At 47.6% G+C, this 21901-nt stretch overlaps 1 protein-coding gene across 5 annotated transcripts in view; it reads right to left on the bottom strand.

The window, feature by feature from the left end:
* Nucleotides 1–21901, bottom strand: part of KIAA2012 (KIAA2012 ortholog) — a 108132-nt gene that overhangs the window by 35880 nt on the left and 50351 nt on the right. For 3 of the 5 annotated variants that reach the window (XM_070580749.1, XM_070580751.1, XM_070580753.1), the window contains 2 exons: nt 18449–18517; nt 10988–11064 (listed from right to left, as the gene is read on the bottom strand). In XM_070580749.1, coding sequence (XP_070436850.1) covers nt 10988–11064; nt 18449–18517 — 146 coding nt within the window. The remainder of the gene's footprint in view (nt 1–10987; nt 11065–18448; nt 18518–21901) is intronic. The other 2 variants (XM_070580750.1, XM_070580752.1) reach the window with 1 other exon arrangement.

The following is a 21901-nucleotide window of genomic DNA, read 5'->3' as shown; positions in this document are numbered from 1 at the left end:
ATCACCCTGGGTGTGGGTTTGATCATTTCCATATTTTCTGGGAAACTAACTCTCGGATGTCTGTCTCTCTGGGCAGTCATAAACTCTCCCTCCCATAACATTTATATTACTTTTAAGTATTAATGATGAATGAACGGTTAGTGACTCCCCATAAGCAGCCATCATTCTGATATACACCCACACCCTTTTCCTTTGTTTTGAAATGTGGCTAGAGATGAAGATTTTTTCCGGACAAATACATATCCAATTTTTTGTCACCTCAGCCATATATTTGATTAGCGTCTTGGAGTGAGACAGCCCCTCCCCATTTCGAGATCAAATGAAAGCATTTGGTCCAAGCTGGAATCAAAGCATTTCAAGCTTTCTAGCTCTCCAAATCACGCGTGAATCACTGGGCGGAATAATGGAAATCAGACACTACTGATTTGAGGGAAATTTCTCCATTATCTCCAAGAGAAGATCTGTGTTGGGCTAGGGGACAGAAGTCATAGCCAAGACCAGTTCCAGTGGCTGGAATCACTTTAACTCCTTCTGTGGGACTCAGATTGAAGAGGCTTTGAGAAAAGTCCCTCCAAATCACTCAACCTATGAATCTTTGGACAAAGCAACTCCCTTGACTGTGTGCTCATCTCCCTAATGTTCAGGGCCATCAATTCCTGCTTGAAGGAATGCTTTCAGTAAAGCTTTATAGCCACTGGAATGTGAAGTACTGGTTTTGCTCATTATGTTCAAGTGTTCTAAAAAATAAATGATAGGGAAAGGGGGGTTGGAAGATGGGCGGAAAGAAAAGATTAAATATATAAAGAGGATTCCGGGAGGTAGTGATAAGAGGAGAAAAAGTCAGAAAGTGGAAACCAGAAAAGAAAGCCACGTGTTGGGGTGGTTTTTCATTTATTCATCAAACTGACATTTTTTGAGTGATATTGTATGTGTCAGACAAACAACCACATGAATAAGCAGGGTGATTTTAGGGGGTGATAAATCTATGAAGACAATGAGACAGTGATAGGATGGAGGTTGATGGGGGAGAGATTGGGAGTGGCCTTTGGGTGATCAGGGAAGACCTCTCTGAGGAGGTGACATTTGAGCAGAGAGCTGGTGACAAGGAGGAGCCAGCCCTGGAAGGATCTATCTTTAGCAGTCAGTATAGCCTGTGTCTGCTTATTCGGAGGTTAAAGCAGGCAGGGGTTCTTTGAAAAGGAAAATAGAATTCCTGCCTTCTCGGCTGTCCTGCCCCAGCCTTCCGGGCTCCATCCCCATCTCTGGGAGGCACCTTCTGTCCTCTGGGTGGTAGAGCCGTCATAACTGACACTTGCAGCCAGCGCTTGGGCTATTTTGAGAGCAGAGACAGCAGAATAAATAGTCAACAGGAGTCAAGGTCTCTGAAGGTGCAGAAGGGAGAAGAAAACACAAGGTTAAAGAGAAGGGAAGGAAAACGGGGGGGGGGGGGGGCGCGGGAGGAGGGGAAATGGAAGAAAGCAAGAAAGCAGAGCCGCCCGAAGCTTTCTTGTTTCTTTCATGTGCGCGCTTTAGCGGGAATGACTACGGAACTGACGCAAGGGTGAACTGTTTAGCAGAAAATCCAAACCCGTTCCTTCACCTATATTGTACTGTAACTACTATAATGTTCTCAGGTTCTGCTAAAAACACTTGGAAGCCTTTCTCTTCAGTAAATGAAACAATAAAGATTAATGAGTTAATTTGGTAAAGCTGATCTGAACTGCACAGAAGGCGTTACGCAAGTACTTGGCATTTAAAAAGTGATCTGACATTTAAAAGGAGATGACTGTTAATGAATTCAAGAGCTAATCTTACACTCTGACAGACTGAGCCACGGAAAATCCAGGATTATTATCTTGCTGTAAACACACTGTGATGCAGTTGGAAGCCAGAACAAAAGAGAGCTATGGGTTGTGTACAAATATCCATATGCACACATGTATAACGTAGCGAAACTTACAGAGGACGTCTGTTAAATTAAACAAACAGCATTTTCTTTCTTACTCTTGGGTTATAATACTTGAGCTACTAACTCAAGGAGAAACCCTTCTCCCCAGGGATTTTTCCTCCTCCTTTCCCCTTGCGTATTTTGAAGGGTCCCACCACGGGTTGGCTCTAGAGTCAGTGTGATGTCTCACCTTTGGAAGGAAGGCAGATTCGAAACCCAACCAGCTAGATCTCCACCCGTGGGTCCCCCAGAGCAGCCAAGATACGAATCTGCCCTGCGGCCCCCCGGCCCTCCTCTCTGCTTCTCCCACTCCTTTCTAATTGGGGCTCCCGTCTCCGTAGCTGCGGCTGAGTGGCTCCAGAAGGGCTATTGTCCCTCATTAAGAAGGCTGCAACACTTTCGCTGTCTGACTGCCTCCCACGCAGCTCACAGCTTCATTCTGCCCCAGAGCGAGCTGCCAAGAGTCTCTGGGAACCTGTGGGCAAGCTGAGCTGGAGGAAGAAAACAGAAGGAAGGAGGGTCTTTGTAGCCAAGATCTGAAATGTGCTGGGGCCCATGCCCCCCCATTATCTTAATGCCTGGAGAGAGGGGTCCGGGGGCCTTTGCTGAAACCCTCATGAGGTCTATCAAGTTGTCACATCAAACCTCTGTGCACACAGGGCGTTTGTCCCCTCCTGTGAGCAAACAAAAGGAAAAGAATCAGTCTCTCCTGTGGACCACCAGGCCCCCTCCTTGGCTGAGAGTCTGTCCCTCCGCTTCCCTGGATTGGGGGCCTCCGAATCCAGATGTGGGTGGCTGGATCTGAGGGATTTAGTCACTCGAGGTGGGGGGGGGGGAGGGCTGGGATTCTGAGCATCCCCCTCACCATGCACCCTGTTGGCTGGGTGGGGACCAAGTTCTGGAAAGGGCCACCCTTGCCGGGAGCTACAAGCTGAAGGGCCTGGCGAATTTCCCTGTGCTCGGCCTTCTCAGGCCCTGTTATTTCTCGTCCATGGCAGCCCGGGGGACTAAAAGTGGGTAGCAGGAATGGGCGCACACGTGGGGCTGAGCAGGGCTTGGAACTCTGCTGGGCTCCCTGGGGCTGGGCTGCCTGGAAGGATCTGAGTGGGAGGGTCTTTGTACACACAGTCAACTTGGGCTAACTTGGAGGGGACCCAGCCTGTGCAAGGCCAGCCTCCCCAGCCGCCCCCAGTCCCATTCTGAGACCTTGTGTGGGTCTAGGTTTCCTTGACCTGGGGGAGCAGAAGACCTCAAGTCTTCAGAAGACCAGATGGAGCACCAGGATCTCAATTCAGCAACCCCGGCTGCCTGCACAGCCTCCTGAGGAACAGAAGGGACCCCAAACCACAGCGTGGTTCCACCCACCACAGGTCTGCTGGGATCTGAGTGCCCATCACCTGGGTTCATCTTGGCTGCCTGACGTCCTGGTCCACTTTTCATGTTCTAAAGGCAATTTGGGGCTGAGTGGACAGTTTTAGGAGGGCTCTACAAGAGGCATTGTGGAGATACAGTTTGGTTAGAAGCCAGAGAAGAGCTTTCTTGTTCCCCTCCTGTCATGAATTTTTGGTCTCCATCCACTTTTTTATGCCTCAACTGTCTGGAAGGACATTTTCCATCCTCCTGAGTGTGCAGCTAGCAAACATTAGACTAGGAAGAGAAACGCTGCAATCTCCAGTCTTGGCTCTTACGAGGGACTTTCTCCACGTCGTTGAGCGTTCTGTGTCTCAGTTTCCCCACCTCACTGCTCTCCTCAGGGAGTTGAGCGAAACCCAGGCACTTTGACTCAGGGCGTCTGCTATCTGGGTGTGAATCTCCCCCTGGAGTTCTAATTGATATTGCCCTCAGTTTAATTAAGTGTTCTGGTTGACACAACAGAATCATTGTTTATGTGGCTTAGCAGGAGCTGGGGGAGAAAAGTTTTAAGCCAAAATAGTGATCTCTTCTGCCCCAGGGGAGGTAGAAACTAGCTTCTCCTGTGAGGGGGCGTCCGGCTGTCTTGGCTGGGGCGCGCCTGTGTTTGACAGATGACGCACCGACTTTAGACGGGCAGATGGGAGGTGCTGGGCTGCAGGGTGGGAATCTGAACGAGCCCCTCGCTCCTTCCAACCCCAAACTTTAACCCGAACTGTGTGACTTCCCGGTCATGTTGGGTCTGTTGTGACTTTTCCAATCTGACAACCAACCGAGAGATGGAGAGTCTCAACTTGCAAACTGATTTTCTTGTGAAAAAGGCCATTTTAAATCAGTTGATTTTCACTAGAAAAAGAAATGTTACCCACGGTGCTTTGATTCCCACGCGGGTCCATAACGGCCTGTCTAACGTGTAATTTAGCTGGACAAGGAGCTGAACTAGGCCTGGCAACTCTGGGCCAGCCGAGGGCTGGAAGAAGAGAAGGAAAGACACCCCCCTTCCCTGCCCCCGTCCCCTCGACTGGGCCCACCTGTCCTCTGACCTCTCCCTGGGCAGCAGCGTGGGTTGGCGCCTGCTGGATACAGTGCTCCTGGCTCCACCATTCCCTGCCTCCCCCTCCCCCAGGCCTTCCGCTGTGCTCCCTTAGGTCCAGGGTGGAAAACAATTTAAAAAATCCAGGACGAGATGTGAGAAACCCAAAGGAATCTGTGACTGGTGGAATCGCAGGCAGTGGAACACAACTCCAGACACATGGCGGACCTTTGGGGGTGTCTGAGTTTGGGTGTTGGGGCGAGTAGGGTGGGGGAGGGAGAACGGCAGGGAGATTGGCTCACAGTCCTTTGAGTTGTTTCTGCTTTTCAAGCTTCTCCTTTTCCATGTCTGGACCCTTAGACTGTATACAGCCCCAAGTTCTGTTTTATAAAGGCTCTCAGGCAGAGAACAATGATCACTATGATAATTTAGTGGGATTGCCTAGCGACAAGCATTGTGCTAATCCCTTTCCATATGTTGTTTCATCTAATCCTTGTCATGACCCCACGAGGGAAACAAATAATTATCTCTTACAGATGAGGACATTGAGCCTCAGAGAGGTTAAATAACCGGCCTGAAGCCACACAGCCAGTATGGAAGAAGCTGGGATCTCAATGCAACTTTGTGGACTTCCCTAACCAGCTGGCCCCTTTGCAAGTGCAGGTCACGTGTGGAACGGAGCCCTGTCTGTCTTGACATCTGTTTCCTCATCTGTAAAATGAGGACAATACCTATCTGATAAGGATGTTGTAAGGATCAAGGGAGATATCCTAAACCCACCCATAAAAAACCTCAAAACCATCGGCTGGCTGATATCACTATTTAAAAAGACTCTCTCCAGGTGATGGGGAGGTAGTTGTCCAAGCTTATGATAGGTCCATGGAGGTTCATTATACTAGTCTCTGTACTTTTGCATGTGTTTGAAATTTTCCATAATAAAAATAAAAAAGAAAAAGAAATTAACTAGGCACATATCATGCGTCTGGCTGGAACCAGCAGCCAACAGACCAATAAATACAGACCTACTGGAATCAATGGTTGTCGCAGAGAAAATTCAACAAATGAAAACCTCGATTTTGTAATTAAAAACAAACCCCCTCAGTAAATTATCCTTAAATTGTCAATGGAGTTTTGGGGCTGACAAAGTAATCCTGTGGGGAATGTTGAACCAGAAGATGAAGTTTGCTTAGATCTTCAAAAAGACTTTGAATCAAGTTCCACAACCAAAGCTGTTTACAAAACCAGACAGAGAGGAGGAGGGAGGGGAGTGAGGAGGGAGCGGGACCTAGCCTGGACCTGGGGGAGCGCTGTGCCTGCCTTAGAGAGAAGGAACGCAGGTGGCGGGCGCAGCTGCTTCTCTAGACGGCTATTCACCTGGGATCCCTGTTGGTCCAATCTTCCTGATAAGCCTCCAAAAGATCTCCAAGAAGGACACCTAGTGACATCTCCATTCTGCACAGAACCCAAAGCTTTTCCAGAGAGTGACATACGAGATTGCAGCCACCGACAGCAGGAAGTACTGGAGGTCGGAAGAGAGATGTCATCTGAACTTCTGTATCGTTATCACTGGAAATATCACAAGTACAATCTCCAAATCCTGCATAGAGGATTGAGGACGTCCACCCGGGACGTAGACCTTGATGTCAACAAAAGATTTATTTGTCAATTATTTTTCTGAGTAGCTACCGCGTGCCAGGAACTGTGCTAAACACAAGGGGTACAAAAGTGAATAAAGCAGAATAAGAAAAAAAAATGTCTTTAAAGATTAGTAGCTTGTTGTTTTAGATAACAGCCAAAAAGTTCACCAGAAGGCAGGGCATGGCTCAGAAGGACACTGAAACAAAAGGGTACCTTTGTACCCTCTACAAAAACTTAGTGTGTCTGTAGGTGTTTTTTCGTCCTGAAAGGAGTCATGAGCACCGTCTGTGAAACCACCAAGGAAGCAGATGGGGTGAACACAGGTTTATTCCACCTAAATCTGTGTGTGCTAGAGTTGCAGGCCACTCCGTGAATCCAAAAGAGGTAAATTTAGGACACGTAAGACCAACTATGAATTTATACTGTTGTAAACTCATGAAATCTGAACTCAAGAGACAGTACAGGTGGAAATAGAAGTGGCTTTGTGAAATAGGAAAAAGGGACATAATTCCGGTGTTACAGGATTTTTAGGACCCTACCAAAGTTCTAATCCCCACAAAGCAACAAGACAAACCCCAGGACAAAGCGAGGGAGAAAGGATGTTTGCTCTTCCTAACAAAGGGAGCCAACTGACAATGTGAAAACCAGCAAGATGGTTTCTCTCTCATTTTACACAGATACAACGATTCTTGGGAAATCTAATTAAAGTCTGAGCTTGTACTTTGATCCTCCTTCCTGACAACCTCTCTGCCCTGACAGCTCTATAAGCCAGTGGGCGCCGGGCGCCTCCTGGCCCAAGCTTACCTAGATGGGTCTGATGGACAAGAGTTTTCATACTTTGAGATCCAGACTTTTCAGAAAAAGAGGCGAATTCATTGTCCCCCAAAGTCTAGGATCAGAGGGATAAAATGCTGAAAAGGAGTTGAGGTCCTTAAAAAGAGAATTCTGATAGCCCTATCCAAAAATTGATCTAATAAAAACCTAATTAATATTAAATAATTTCAACTAACAGTAGTTACAAAATAATGGCACTACGGTGTTGACCCTGGTTTAGCTTGCTGTATGCTTGTTTGCTGTGATCCTGGATGGCTATAAGCCAGACTTGAATAAAACCAGGTATCCTCATGATCCATTTTCCTTCTTACAGGGAGAATTTTGAAAAAAGTGAAAAGCAATGAAAAATCAGGAAGACAATAAAAACAAAAAACTCAATCCAACACACCCTAATTTCAAGTTAACATGACTGCACTTTTTTACATGCATTATTTGCAACTCTTTTCCTTATTTTTTCACATAGTTGTAGTCATAGTTGACACCACTTTGATTTCCACTTTTAAAATTAAATTGGTGGTTCTCAGCTGGAAGGGATTTCACCCTCCAGGGGATACGTGGCAAGGTCTGGAGACATTCTCGATTGTCACAACTAGGGGGCGGTTGTGCTCCTGGCAATTGGGGGTAGAGGCCAGGGAAGCTGCTCCACAGCCTCCCGCCCTACAACCGAGACTAGCCGGCCCCGAATGTCGGTGCTGATGAGGGTGAGAACCCTGCATTCAGCCATTAGCATCCCACCAGTTTCCAGTCTGAAGAAGCATCATCTTTTAATGCCTGAATTAACCCCTCACCGAGAGGGACGTGTCACAATCATTTCTCTGAGGTCGGACTATTAGGCTGTTTCCAATTTTTCTCTATTACAGAAAATGCTGCAATGGACATCTCCACTCACTTTTTTCTGCTGAATTATTTTCTTAGGATAAATTCCCGGAAGTCAGAAATACTGAATCAATGGGTCTGAATATTTGTTCACGTTTCACGAGTCAAATTGCCATTTGTCTTTACAAGTGGGTTGAACCAGATTACAAACCACCAAGAGTGTGTTTTACCAAAACCTCGGCAGTACTAGGTGTTGCCATTAAAAAAAGTGAGAGGAGGCACACCTGTCAGATATAAAATGGGACCACCAGTTTGCCTCAATTTGCATTTAAATTGCTACTCAGGATGAATATTTTTCCATACTCGTTTTCTATTACTATTATTTTCGATATGAATTGTTTATGTCTTTTGCTTATTTTTCTAACTGGTTCTCAATATTTTTCTTTTAAAATCGAATGTGATCTTGACCGAGTATAGATAGTAATGCTGTTGTAGTTGATGCAATTATTATAAAGTTTTACTTTCTCCCTCCACAGCATAGATGTGTTAACGTTTCCTGCTAGAATTTTCAGTTACAATATTACTACTCCTTTTAGGTGCTGGTCACCTGACTCCACCTGCGGCCTCTGCACAGAGAGGCCTCGGGGAAGAGGAGAACCTTCTGGCTATTGACGTGGGCCACCGAGGTGAGAGCAGTATTCGTCCCTGACAGTACCCCAGGATCTAATTTCCCGTAATCAAATGAAAGGCCTTAGGAGGAGCCACAGGCAGAGAGGAAAATAAATGTGAAGGAGAATACTCAATTCTGCCAGGAGTTTGAAGGACCTGCATTAAAAGAAGGGCACGATACCTTTAGGACTTCAGAACTGGCAATGCTCCATAAGCCGCTATTAATATGCAAAAAATGCCTTCATAAATACTTGATTCTGTTCACAGTGGGGAGGCAGTTCATTTGAAAGAGGAAATGGGAGCTCGGAGTTGAAACATGTCTGCTTGTCTCCTTTCTCTTTTTTCACTGCTCTTTTCATCTCCACATTTCCCCTTGTAGCTTTCTTCCCGCTCTTTCCCCACCTAACCCCTCTCCGGCTGCTAGGAAGCCGCTGATGTCAATTGCTCCTCTCATTTCTGTTTATGGGTTCACCGCCGAGGCCCTGATCCTCGGCTGGGTGTGGAAGGGGTGTCCCCGGAGCTAGTCCTGTGTGCTGGGGGCGGGAGCCCCAACCATCCGCGCGGACCCGGGCCTCCCTCGGACACGCGCGGCGGCGGTGCTGGGGCCGACAGGGAGGGGGCGCCCGGGGCGGCCCCGGAGCCGCGAACCCGCGAACCCGCGAACCGTGTCTCGGCTGCAAAGCTCCTGCGGCTTTCTCTCTCACCCACCCATCAGAAACTTCCCAAATCTAGGTCTGTGACTTCTCGTTAAACCACGGTGATGCCAAAAGATTCCACCTTTGGGTCTTTTTTCCCTCGCAGCTAGCACAGTGATAAAAAAGTAAAAGTATTTTGTGCGACTGAACTCCCAATATGGTCAGACCCCAATGAGCGGAGGGAGTGGGGAGTCAGCGGGGATTAATGGGAAGGAGCGAGGAGCAGAACTGCTAATGCTAATAAAGATGGACTTGTGTGACATCCTAGCCCGCTCAGAGGGGCGAGGCGACAGTGCAGGGAATCCGCGGGGTTCGCCAGCGGCCCATCAGGGTCGTAACTGAAATCTGCTGGGCAGAAATTTGTTTCTAAATCCTTTCCAGGTGCTTTACAGTAAACATGAAATTAGTCATTTACACGCAGTAGGTTGAGGAAGTAGTTACAATTGAAGTCAGTGATTAATCTAATAAAGGGCCTTTAGCCTCAAGAAGTACCAGGCGGGGGGGGGGGGGGGGGTTGGGGGGGCAAGGCAGACCCTCCCCTCCCTATCCCCTGTTCTCTGTGTTTGGGGGCTGGCGGGGCTCCCTAGACTTTTCCTCAAATGGCTTTCCTTTTGGGGGCTCCTTATAGGAAATAAGGCTCCTGTGGCTTGAACGAACCACCGGTTGCGGTGGGAGCCCCCTCCGTTCACAAAGGCGGGCACATGGGGTTCCGGTGGGAGGGTCTGCCGCCCCTCCGGGAACGGGGATCAGGGTTTAAGACCCCGGGTCCGGTGTCCTCCTGCTGACTGCCAGGGTCATCTCCAGTCTGGGCCTCAATCTGACGCGCCTGAGCCACAGGCTGCAGGTGGTGGTCGGTCTGAGGCACAGGCGCGGGGCTGTGTGGATTTGGGGCGTGTTCAGGGCTGTGTGGATTTGGGGTGTGTTCAGAGGGTGGGGGGCATCTGCAAGGCATTCGGAGCCGTGGAATTATCAAAATAGAGCGTATTGCATTTTCCTTAGTCTCAGACCCTCCTGAAAAAGAAAAGCGTCTAGGTCCCTCGTTAGGGGTGTCTTCACAGGGGGCCGTAACGGCAGTGCCGGGTGGGCGCTGTGGTTCCTCGGAGCGGGAAGGGTGGGCTCAGCTGCTGTGCCCGGCGCGGCCGGACCGGCTGGGCTCCGACGCGAGGGCCAGGGCTTCCGCGGACCCCAGACCCACAGGGGGAAAGAAACGGCTTTTATTATTATCGGGTTTAAGGAGTTCAAGGGAAGAGGAGACAGCCAGGTGCGGCAGGAAGTGAGATAAGAGGCACTAGAGCTCCTGGCCCCCTCCCGCTCTGACCCCCGGCTGCGGCCCAGCGGGAGAGACCCCAGAGCCTCGGGCTCCCTGAGACCCCCACGTGCAGCTCTAGAAAGCCCCCCAGTCGTCTCTCTAGAGACAGTCTGAAGACAGAAGCAGCCTCAGAGCTTCCAAAGAAGCAGCAAACCTATAAACATTTGTGAACACATGTCCTCAAACCACGAACAGATACTCCTAATCCAGCCAGATGAAGCTTTCTCTCCTTTCTTCGTGGTATCCTTTCATTTTTTTCTTGATTGCTATTTTTTCTCCCCATTAGGAATGAGAATTGGGGTGGAAAAATGTGCCCATTGGCACGAAGTCTGCCTCGATGGTGGACACCTCCCCGCGTTTCCCCTTTTTGACTTCGCAGAAGGCAGGGAAAGGCCTATTCAGCTTATTCACACACAGGAAGAGCCAGACAAAACAGTCCAAGTTGAGTTAAGACATTCCAAGTCTATGAGTTAAGGAACCCCTGTGATTTTATAGTCCACTTGTCTCATTTTATTGATGAGGCAAATGAGGCCCAGAGAGGTGAAGAATCTCACCCAGGGTCACACAGCAAGCTGGGACAAGAACCCAAATGTCCTAACTCCCAGTCTCACGCTCATTCAGAGCCAATACTGTACCTGCTTCTCTGGCTTTTGGGTCAATGGTGAGGTTTCATTAAGATTCGTGTGACGATCGGTTCCAGATTCAGTGTTTGCTATGGTGAAAATCATAGAGAAAAGGATCAAGGTTGTCAGATCTGGGTCTCATGAATTTTTACATATACCATATACATATACAGCTAGTTCACATGTGTAAGATTATAAACACCCCCCCTCCCCCCACACCATGGCATCCATATTTACTCACCAAATAATACCCACAGCCTCTATAGGCACAGTCTAAACTCCATGTTAAACATAGTGTTAAAAGCTGATATGCAAGTTTTAATTTTTTTGTTTTGGTTTCTCTTGAAAAGAACAAAAGTAAATTCTTTGTGCTACCAAAATTCACATAAAGCTGAAATTAAAAAGGAAATATTGATGGAAAAAATCTGCTGATGCTGTTGAATATAAATTTTGCATGATTGTACTTTACTGAAGTAGGAAAATGCTTCTGCAACCTTCCAGGTAGAGATCAGAGACTTCCCTTTTTCCTCGTAGTGGGGGGGTGAGGGGGGCAACAGGAGACGTGAAGACACCATGCAAACAAGGGCAAAGGTCACAGTGGTGCTGGTGGGAGGGGACCAAGGGAATTCAGATCCCCAGGAAGCAGGGCCACACTGACCCCAGCGGGGTCAGCCTGTGATCCGTGACTCCTCTCCACTGCTATGTTACCACCGCTGTAACAAGTGTGCAAGCCAAGGTGCACACCGCGAAGTGACCCGCCCAAGGGTGTACGACTAGGGAGATTTTGAGGAACGATTCGATCCCAAGACTGCCTGACTTGAAAACCCCAAGCTGCAAAAGGATAGATGTATTTTGTCTTTCTTTGTTTCCCCTAAGAAAGTAAATTTAATGTTTATAAAGGAATGTTTATTTGAGGAACAGATTTAGCTAAGCACATGGCCCCTCTGACAAGGATGTCAGTCTCTCGTGTGGGACCAGTGTCCAACAAAAATTTCTTTCCACAGTACTTGCTGCTCATAAGTGGCCCTTTTAGGAGTCTATGGCCATATGTGGCTCTGCATCTTTGTCTCTCTGACCCAAAGCCTCTCCTCATTCCTTGTGGGCTGACCTTTCCTTTTCCGTTGTTTCTCAGCTGTCCTGTCTTATTTGAAAATGGCCCAGATTTAAAACATTTCTTATTTACAACAGCTGGGGAAACTGAGGCTCACAGAATGGTTTTGTGTGATTGGCTCAAGGCCATACCTTGAAATAGCACAAAACAGAACCTGAACCCAGATCTCCCGACTCAGCATCTCGTCCTCCTCCCTCCACGTCCCACGGCCTCCTGTTAGCCCCACTTGAGCTTGCCACATCGCAGCTGCTTGGCCACGATCCATCCTCTGGACAAACCCGGCCCAACAGAATTGCGTTGCGATGAGGTTCACTTCACTGTGGCTTGGAAGGAACCCTGGGTCTCTTAGAAATTAAACTTATAAATTTCTAAGGCATAAGGAAAGTTCTTGCAACACCAAGAGAATGAATCAGTCAGCCAGAGTTCAAGAAATGTAAACACATTTTTAGATAGGAGACTGAAAAATCGCTTAGGACTTCTCCATCTCTTGGGTCAAGACCCTGGTAATTTACTGAGGTCCGAGCTGTCAAGGAGGAGACACGACTCGAGCTGCATTCCTGGGAGATAAAGCAATGGGGGTGGTCAAACGTCCTCTCCAAACAGTGCGGCAGGCTCTACCCCTGTTATCAAGCTGGAGAAACTGATTAAGCCCTCGACCAACGCAGGCAACTGGCTGTGAACATGGGCCGGTTCTTTTTCACCGCTCTGGAGCTGTTGTGTACACTCACAGGCTACAGACAGCACTTCCCGGCCCGCCTGAACCCAGGAGCTCAGAGTCTTTCTATAATGAACATTTCTGCCACTAAAGAGATAAACAGAAAACACATTCCTTCCCTGGCTGCCCACCATCAGGCCAGAGCAGATTTTCAAACGCTAGCATTAATCTAAGCACAGGCTTTTAGCGAGGAGATAGCCTTCCTACCAGATAACCAGGCAGCTTCACAGATGACCCTCCCTGGACGGGGTCTCGTCCCAAACCTCCTCTGCCTTCTTCAAAGCATGGGATCCTTCACCAAACACTCAAAACTTGAAAAGCAGGAAAGAGCATCTGATTCTAGCATGGCATCTGGGACCTCAAAGTTTCCTTCTGTTTAAACCTATGTTGATGATTAATTCCCAAGTTGTTGTTGATTGTTTTAAGTAAAAATGAATCATAGTCATATTTATTGTCATTGTTTCAGAATTCTTATTTTCCTTAGCATGCGATGCTCTGCTGGGCCCCATCTGGCGTCAGAACAGAGACGGAACTCCACTGCGGATGTGCCCAGTGCCAGACAGATCTCAGAAGGCGTCTTTGCCTTTGCACGTGGACTCACTGGCCCTGGCGGAAACCAATGGGAGGAGGCCTGAAAGTCAGCCTTTGCGACTTCATGGTTTTGTATTTTTGGTCAAAAATGGAAAATGCAATGGCAAACTCCAGATTAGCAAAAAAAAAAAAATTTTTCCCAGTATAAACTAAACCATAAAAGGAAGGATAATTCTGGTCCCTTTACATAGCCCTGCTGACCTTTCCTTAAGAATGATTTCTAAAAATACTTTATTTTATGTGATATGGCTCAAGATGCTTATGACCTATAGAGTGTTTGATGTGTTATAATAAATCTCAAGTCTGCTTGTTTAATGCAGGAGACCAAGACCCAAGATGGCCTCTTGGTGTTGCCAGTATCAAATTCTCAAGACAAGACTTAAGACCTTGTTTATGCTATACATTTTCCCTTTAAATCTTCCTGGAAGAGGAGGAGGAGGGTGAAATGGGCATGTCAAACAGCTGCTCAAACCTGAGAAAGTCTCCAGGCTCAAGACACACCCCAGGGAGCTCTATTAAAGGAGGCAAGTAGGCGGATCGAGAAGATACGAGTCAGTCTGAATTTAAATATGGAAATGCCTACTAAATGCAAGGGCAATGTTTTTCTTCCAGTTTGGAATAGCAGTTCTTTCCCTTGCTTATATCTTCTTTGACCAAGGTTAGCACAGTCTCAAGGGTCTGGCTTTAGTTTTGGGAACACCAACTTCTCTCAAAAGCTCATAAATTATTTCTTATGGAGAGGTCCAAAGGTACATGGCAGTTTACCAAGCCCAAAATGGGAGACAACCAGATGATGAAATTTAAATTCAAGTTGTGTAGCAACAAAATATCCACTACGTGAGAAAGCCTCCAATCGAGATACATTATAGGATTAATACGGACACCTGTGGTGGAAGGAGGGCATTCAAAAAAGAGGCTGAAGGTGGAGCTACGTACAAAGCGGCCAACCCATTCAATTCGTGTGGTGGTCTTAATCCTACAGGAAATATTGTCCTTGGTTACTTGCTCGCAAACAAGTATAGACATCTGGTCTCCCAGCCTCTAGTCTTACCTGCTTCAATCCATTGTCTACATGGCTGGGAGAGTCATTTCTCTAAAACAAAGATCTGGTTATATCAATTCCTGCATAAACAGGATCTCACAGCCTTTGGGATAAATTCCTTAGTTGCTACCCATGGCCCTTCATGGTCTCACTCCTGTCTACACCACCAGCAGCGTTTCTCACCACTCCCTCCCCTCTGTGTGCCCTGGGCGCCAGTCATTACAAGCTGCTTACATTTCTCCCATGTCGACATGTTCTCTGACCCTCATATGGTCTCTCTCTCTGGAGCACCCTTTCCTCTTCTCCACGTGGCTAGTTCCTACATATATCCTTAGAAATTCAGTTTAAGGGTCCTCTCTTTCCAAAAGCCTTCCTACCCTCCAGGCCGCATTAGCCTGTGCTCCTCCGTGGCTCTCAGTGCACTCCACGACTGGAGACCACTTCAAGGCATGGACTTTGTCTCTCAACTGTATTCTTGTACCTAACAGTATTTGGCATTAGTAGATAGTCAATTAGTTTTTATTGAATGAATGAGTGAATGAGCAATCTTTATGTGCTTTGTAAAACAGATTCACTAATTCTTTCTATTGGACATGTTCTGATGCTGTTGTCTTCTTTAATTTCCACATGAGGAATTATAGAGAACTAAGACAACAGCAGATGAAAATTCCTAGACCACAGGGAGATGTGTGAAAGAAGCAAGAGAGAAACTAGGAGGAAAAAAAGTCCTTAGGAAAAGCCTCATGCTTCTTTATGGTCTTTTTGATGAGAAGCTAGGCCAAATGTCTGAAGGGTGATGAAAAAGAAAAGAGTATTTATGGATTACTAGTTAATGAAAGTTATAATTTTTCGATCACTCTGACAGAAGAAAAATTAATATTCTAAACTTTGTTATAGGTTGAGAAACATACCTGATACACATACTGACATCTTAAAATTCATACCAGCCTTAAATTGCATTGTGTTGAACACTACTTCCCTGCCTGAGCAAGGCCCTGATTCCTCGTGTGTGTCATACGTACGCTAAGTGAACGGCAGATGCTGGCTACTGGGAGGGATGCGTCCTGAGAATTCCCAGAATCCTTAGATTTGTGGGTACCCCTAGTGTATATCATATCCCCAATAAAACCAAAGTAGAAACGAAGAAAGAGGGAGAGTTCTTCAGACTCTTAATGAGTCTATAAATAAAGGATTAGAGTGATTTATAAAACTATTTTTTTTGGCAGAGAATCATCAAATTGTGAGACCACTTCACTTTCTCTTACTTCCATCACCAGCCCTAGCAGTTGGCTTTCTTTTTAGGGCCATTAAAAAATATTTATATATATATAAAAAAAAAATCAATGTTGTTCTTTTTAAAAAACAACTTCGCAAGAGCTATTGCAGATGTTACAATAAATATAGACCACGACACTGAGATGTGGGCGCTCGGCGGTGGGCTAGGTGCCCCCACCAGCTTAGTGATGGTTTGCTGTCTTCTGGCCTTGTGATGTCTATGATTTGACGTCGCGCCTCTATAAAATGACCACGTGTATGTGTCCCTGACTTCAGAAGTCATTTGTAAATAGATGAAACTGAACTTCAAGTCCACAAATACCCAAAGTCCAGCATTTATATAATTTTTTAGAATCCTCTCATTTTTTCCTGAAAATATTCATTAAAACCAAATGACCCAAAAGAAAACAAAAAGCTGTGGAAGCTCTATAGGTGACTGCAATGAATAGACGTTTTAAATCGCTCTTTGAACTCAATTCCAGGGAGTATCAGATACTTTCCGAGTAGTGTTATATCCATTTTCTTAAAAACAAATGGGGAATGTTGAGCACAAAGAGATGTAAGAATGTTTTGTTAAGATCATTGAGCAAATCAAGGGAACAAATCAGCTTCCTATATTCTAAGCCCTGAAAGAGATACTCTGTGCTTCTACGGGCAGGCCCACTGGGAGGGGGAGTTGTTATTTAATTGCTATAGAGTCATAGTTTTGCAAGATGAAAAGAGTTCTGGAGACTGGTGGCGTCACAATGTAAATCTACTGAACTGTACACTTAAAAATGGTTAAGAGGGCAAATTTTATGTTGTGTGTGTTTTATCACAATTAAAAAAATGTCAGGGAACAGGAGATGAGGAATTACGCTCCAGGCAGAGGGAACAGTACGTTCAAAGCTGGGAAATAACAAAGAGATTTGCATTAGCCTTGGGTCTTTCAGTTACTAGCAGGAGAGATGAGAAGGAATAGAAGTTTTCCTTCTCTTTCCTGGCCATAGAGCTCGCCGGGGGGCAATTCTGAAATGGTCCCCATCTGTCTCCGGTACTCTAACATCTCCCTGTCTGTGCTTTTCTCCTTCTTGTGCCTCCTCCCCATATAGCTAATATCCTCTGTTCATCCACGCCCTCCAGGGCACGCCACCAGTCAGGCTTGTTTCAATCTTTGAAACTCTACTTAGCCTGGAATTACCCACCTCTGTTTCCACCCCATCAGAATTTTCAGTCCCTCAGAGCAGCTGTTCTCAGGTGAGTTGCAAGAGGACAGCCATGTGATTAAGTAAATTTTTACTAACATGTGGGTGACTATTATCTGCACAGAAGTATCAGCCTTCTGAGAGAATTCTTCTGAATTCAAAGTGAATCTACTACTAGTGAGATTTTAATAGTAGAATGAAGTGAAACTGTAACATTTTGGGCCACATTAGGAAGAATATTTTTGGTCTGGAAAGCTACCCTCTAAACAGGCCTATCTTGCTTGAAAATCTTTCTCAAGAGTTTGGTTCTCCCAAACTGTTCCTACTTTTTCTCAGCTTCTCCCCTTCTCCCCATGTCTCTAAAAGTTGTAAATCATTTTCAGTCTTACCCACAAAAGAGTATCTGATGCTGGATAAGGGGAATTGGAGGGAGAAAAGGCTATGCAACAGAAGCCATTTATTCGTATGGGTCATGAACAGAACCTTCCTAAACTCTCACACATCGTCAGATGGAAACGCGCCTATCTAGACTGACATCACCACTAACCATGCATAGCGGTAAAAACGCAGCTTCCTAGGGGTCAAAGCCCAGCTTCACCACTTAGCTGTGTGACCTTGGGCAAATCAGTCAACCTCTCTGAGCCACATTCTCCTAGGTGAAAAATGAGGATAATAATAGAACTTACTTCACATCACTGCTGTGAGAATGAAGTGAAATAATGAATATAAATCACTCAGCATGATGTTTGGCATATCAACGATAGATAAAAATGGTAGCCATCATCTTCTTCATCACCATCATCATCATCATTGTCCTCATCATATCCATCAGCATCCTTCACTGGAGGGCTCCTATTAAGAGCTGCTCTGGCCCAGTTCTGACCGACAAGTGAGAAGGAACAGAACTGACACTGCAACTCTTCCCGCATGGTCAGGATGTCCATCCAAGGACAAGAATGCCAGGCTCCAAGTCTTCCTCCACCTACAGACTTTGAGAAGGGCCAGCACATGACTGTGCCTCTCCTCCTTCTAGTCTTACAGTCTCTGGCAAAAACAATTTCCTCCACCCAGCTCTGGCTCCAGCCCTCGATCCGTGGCATTGCTTTCTGTTACTACAGCAGGTCCCTTATGCAGGATTCATTGCTGCCTGCCCCAAAAGAAGCAGTGAGGAAGACCACACACGTTCCCTATTCATCAAAGACTATTTTTAAGAGAGAGAGCGCCTCCACATAATCATCCTTTCCCCTGGTCTGAAGCGGAAGCAGCAGTAGCAGTGGGTGGAGGATGAGCTACCCGCCAGCCCACACTCCTGGTTCTCGCTTCTCTCTCCATGGGGCAGAGGAAAGATAAGAGGAAGCTCCGGAGACGGGGAACTGGCTGCGGTCAGCCAAGGATGCCCCAGTCCTCAGGCTGTCCAGAAGGACCCTCTTTCCTACTTATTGCTATATCTGGGGAGAAATGGTGTATTTCTGGAGGTCTAGGTATGAAATAATAAGTACATGAGTCAAATGACATAGAGGAGAAATAGAGCTGACTTTTCAGGGGAAAAGCTTACCTTTTAGGGGACATTGAATTCTAGACCTCTCCTTTTCTTGGCCAGTATTTGAACTGACAGATTCACAGGCTGAAAAATAATAAGGGTTTTACCTTTGAGTGTGAGAAAGTCTTGAAAAAAGCTATTTTCCTTACCCCATGACAGCGGAAAACACAGTAGAGGCCTTGATGCTTAAGCCTCATAATGAATTGGATGGTTCTGAAACCCCGTAGATGCCATCCTGGAGAGAAGGTTGATCTAGGATCTAAAAAGTCTTGAAGAAAATAATAGTTTTATTCAAGATGTTTAAGGACCATGATGCTAAAATTCTGCGAACTTTTGATGGAGCACAAGCAGGAGACAGTTGATGGCTGAAGCTGCTGTGAGGAGATGCCCGGGTCTGGACTGCAGACAGGCCTGGGGCCCTGCATGTGCAGTGGGGGATGACGGGCAGCGTGAGGAGCTCCACCTTCTGGCTGTGGCACCCATATGAGGCGTGGACCAGGAGAGGTGGGAGGGATTCGAGCATGTCAGATTCCAGCCAAAAAGACAGACAGGCTTGTGTGCAGCCCCGATGAAGTTTTTTGCCATCTCTTACAGTCACCTTGTGTGGGAACGATTCCCCTAGCTGTCCTTGTCAGTCAAAATAATGCTATTTTAACAGCCAAAGAGACTTAGGATGACAGGCCAGAGAAAGACAGTTAAGGGAGAGGTAATAGACAGCAAAGAGGTCAGTTGAGTGGATCCAAAATGGAAGACGATTTTTAATGGGAAATTTGGTGTGTGTGTGTGTGTGTGAGAGAGAGAGGTGTGTGAGATATCAAGGAGATAGCAAGAGGGAAGAAAAAGGCAGAGGGAATCAGAAAATTCAAACTGGAAAGGATTTTGAGATCTTCCATCTCACTACCCCCCGACTCATTTCAAATCCATTGATGGATAGATGCATGTATGCTTCGTTGTCTCACTGCTGATGATAAATACACTAGAGGTTGTCAGAAAAGAATGTTTGGTTTTATTGATTTGCTGAACTGCGGTGGGCCCTGGAAGACCTGCTCCTTGGTCTTGCCCACCTGGGGAGCACGCTTGCAGCCACACACACACTCACAACTCAGGCCCAGCCGGGCAGCTTGGGACTCTGGGAGCCAATGCTGGAGAGAGAGAAAGCCATAATTAGTGCTAATTGTTGACCCTACAGTTCAAGAAGAGATGCTCTGGAGAAAGGGAAATGAGAACAAACATTAATTATTGAGTGGGGACCTTGGAGACAGACACTCCGGATTAAAAGGAGAGAGATAAATTGCATAATGAATGTTAATTTTCCCTCAAAGAATTGAGTGGTCGGCGGTAAGAAGGAGAAAATAGGCTAAAACCATCATGAAAGAGAAACCTCAGTGTGTGTCGGGGGAGAGAGCACAGGAGGCTTACAGAAACACGTGCCATCACTGCTCGCCGCCGGCCCTCTGCCTTACTCCCAAAAGGTGGCCACCAGGTTTTCCTTGCACCCTTATCTACCACAAGTTGTCTGCCAGGAAGCTCAACCGCTTCCCGGACAGAACAGAAGCCAGAGAACAGCCACATTGCCTTCCTGACAAGCCGAGAGGCGCACGACGCTGGAACCCGTTTTTAGTGTGCTGGTGGGATTTGACTTAAAACAAGGAAGGCGGCTGGAGCTCAGCGCCACGCGGGGGAGGGCTGTGGCCCTGCGTGTGCCGCCTCGGGGTGCGCGGGCTCCGGGGCTTTCAATGTTGTTTTATCTTAAGTACCACATACGAGACACACACATACACACACGCACGCACACACCGCGCCCTCAAAATAATCCTCTTCCCTGAAGGTGAAAACAGAAACAGGGTAATTTGAGTAGAAAACGGGAGATGAGACGCAGCCAATTGTGTAGAGGGCTCTACCAACAGGCTTGTCCCCGGCTGCTCAGACTCCGCGCCCGGAGACCCACGTCCAGCGGGCGGCCGGGGATGCTCCGCGCGCCTCCTGCATCCGCGCTGCCCGCCGTCCTCCGTGACGCCACTGGCGCTCGGCCTTTCTGTCGCCTGTTCCCTCACGCTGTCACACACTGGGTTGCCTGACACCCCCTCAAACATCTGGGGTTCCTTGTTGCCCAGAAAGCAGCGTTTCCGCTCGGTCCCGGCGCCCCAGGCCTCTCCCTCCTCCCCAGGCAGCGCCCCCGCGGTCCGCACGCGCGGCTGCTCGTCCCTCCCCCGGGGACACTTTCCCAGCTCTGCCTTTGTTCGTGCTGGCCCCTCAGCTGCTCGGGTCTGTCCCTCTTTTCTGTTTATCCATTGCTACTCATTTCTCAAAGGTCAGTGCAAGGGGGGGGGGTTCCTCCGCAAAGCCCCTCCCGGTCCCCGCGGTTGGAAGGAACGGCTCCTTCCCGGACCCCCGGATCCTGGGCCGGGGCCTCTCCCCCGCGGGTTCCCTCTGGCCTGGGCCCCGTCCGTTGTCTGTGAATCTGTTTGCACACGGGCTGTGAGTCCCTGGGGGCCGCAGCCGTGGGCCGGAGGGGAGCCTCGGGCGGTGGGTGAGGCGGGCACAGGCCGGGGCAGGCAGGCCTGGCCGTCAGTCCCCGCTCTGCCGCCCACTGGGGGTGATGGCTGCGTGGGAGGTAACCTCCTCGTGTCTGAATGTCCTCACCTGTGATATGTGAATGAAAACACTCACTTCACAGGATTATAGGGGTGATGGCCGTGATGACAGATGGGGCCCAGTCCCTGAGAGCTCTCAGCGTCAGAATCCCCACCTGTCCCTTGCTGGTGGCCGTGTTCAGCACATGTTGTCAAAGGAGTCAAACGCCTGTGTAAGGGGTCTCCTCTCTTTTATGTCCAGTGACATTTTATATCAGAATTTTACTTAATACTTTACAAGATTATGATCTGGTTTGATTGTCACAAAGCAACGTGAACTAGGTTGGCAGACCTTATAGCTGCATTACGGTGGCCAAGGAACGTGGTAAGTGGCTGTAAGAAAGAGACTCCAGAAGGTGCACACTGACTTCATGTCACGTGAGTTCAGAGGTAGGCGGCAGACCAGGCCGGCTCTGCTCGTGAGGTCACCCAGGCCCTGTGGTTCCTTTTATCTCACGCGTCATCATCCCATAGAGTGTTGCCCTCTTCCACATGGTCGAAGCCATTTCACCACCTCAAACAAGTCCAAGGGGAAAGAGGGGGAGGAGGGCAAGCAGCGTCCTCTTAAAGACATGACCTGGCAGTCACGCACCTGCTTCCGTTCACTTTCCATTCGCCATAACTTGCTTACATGGCCTCACCTGGCTGCGAGGGGGGCTGGAGGCATATTTCTAGCTAGGCAGCCACGTGTTGCGCTAAACTTCAGGATGGGGGATTCTAGTATCAAAAGGAATAATGGAAAAATGGCTATTGCGGAACAATTAGATTCTTTGCTACTCAGTTTCAATCAGTATTTATGGCCAATGCTCTGGGAGGATCTACCGTGTATTCTGGG

The sequence above is a fragment of the Equus przewalskii genome, chromosome 17 (assembly GCF_037783145.1).
Source record: "Equus przewalskii isolate Varuska chromosome 17, EquPr2, whole genome shotgun sequence".
NCBI lineage: Eukaryota > Metazoa > Chordata > Mammalia > Perissodactyla > Equidae > Equus > Equus przewalskii.
This window is presented reverse-complemented; position numbering and strand designations above follow the sequence as displayed.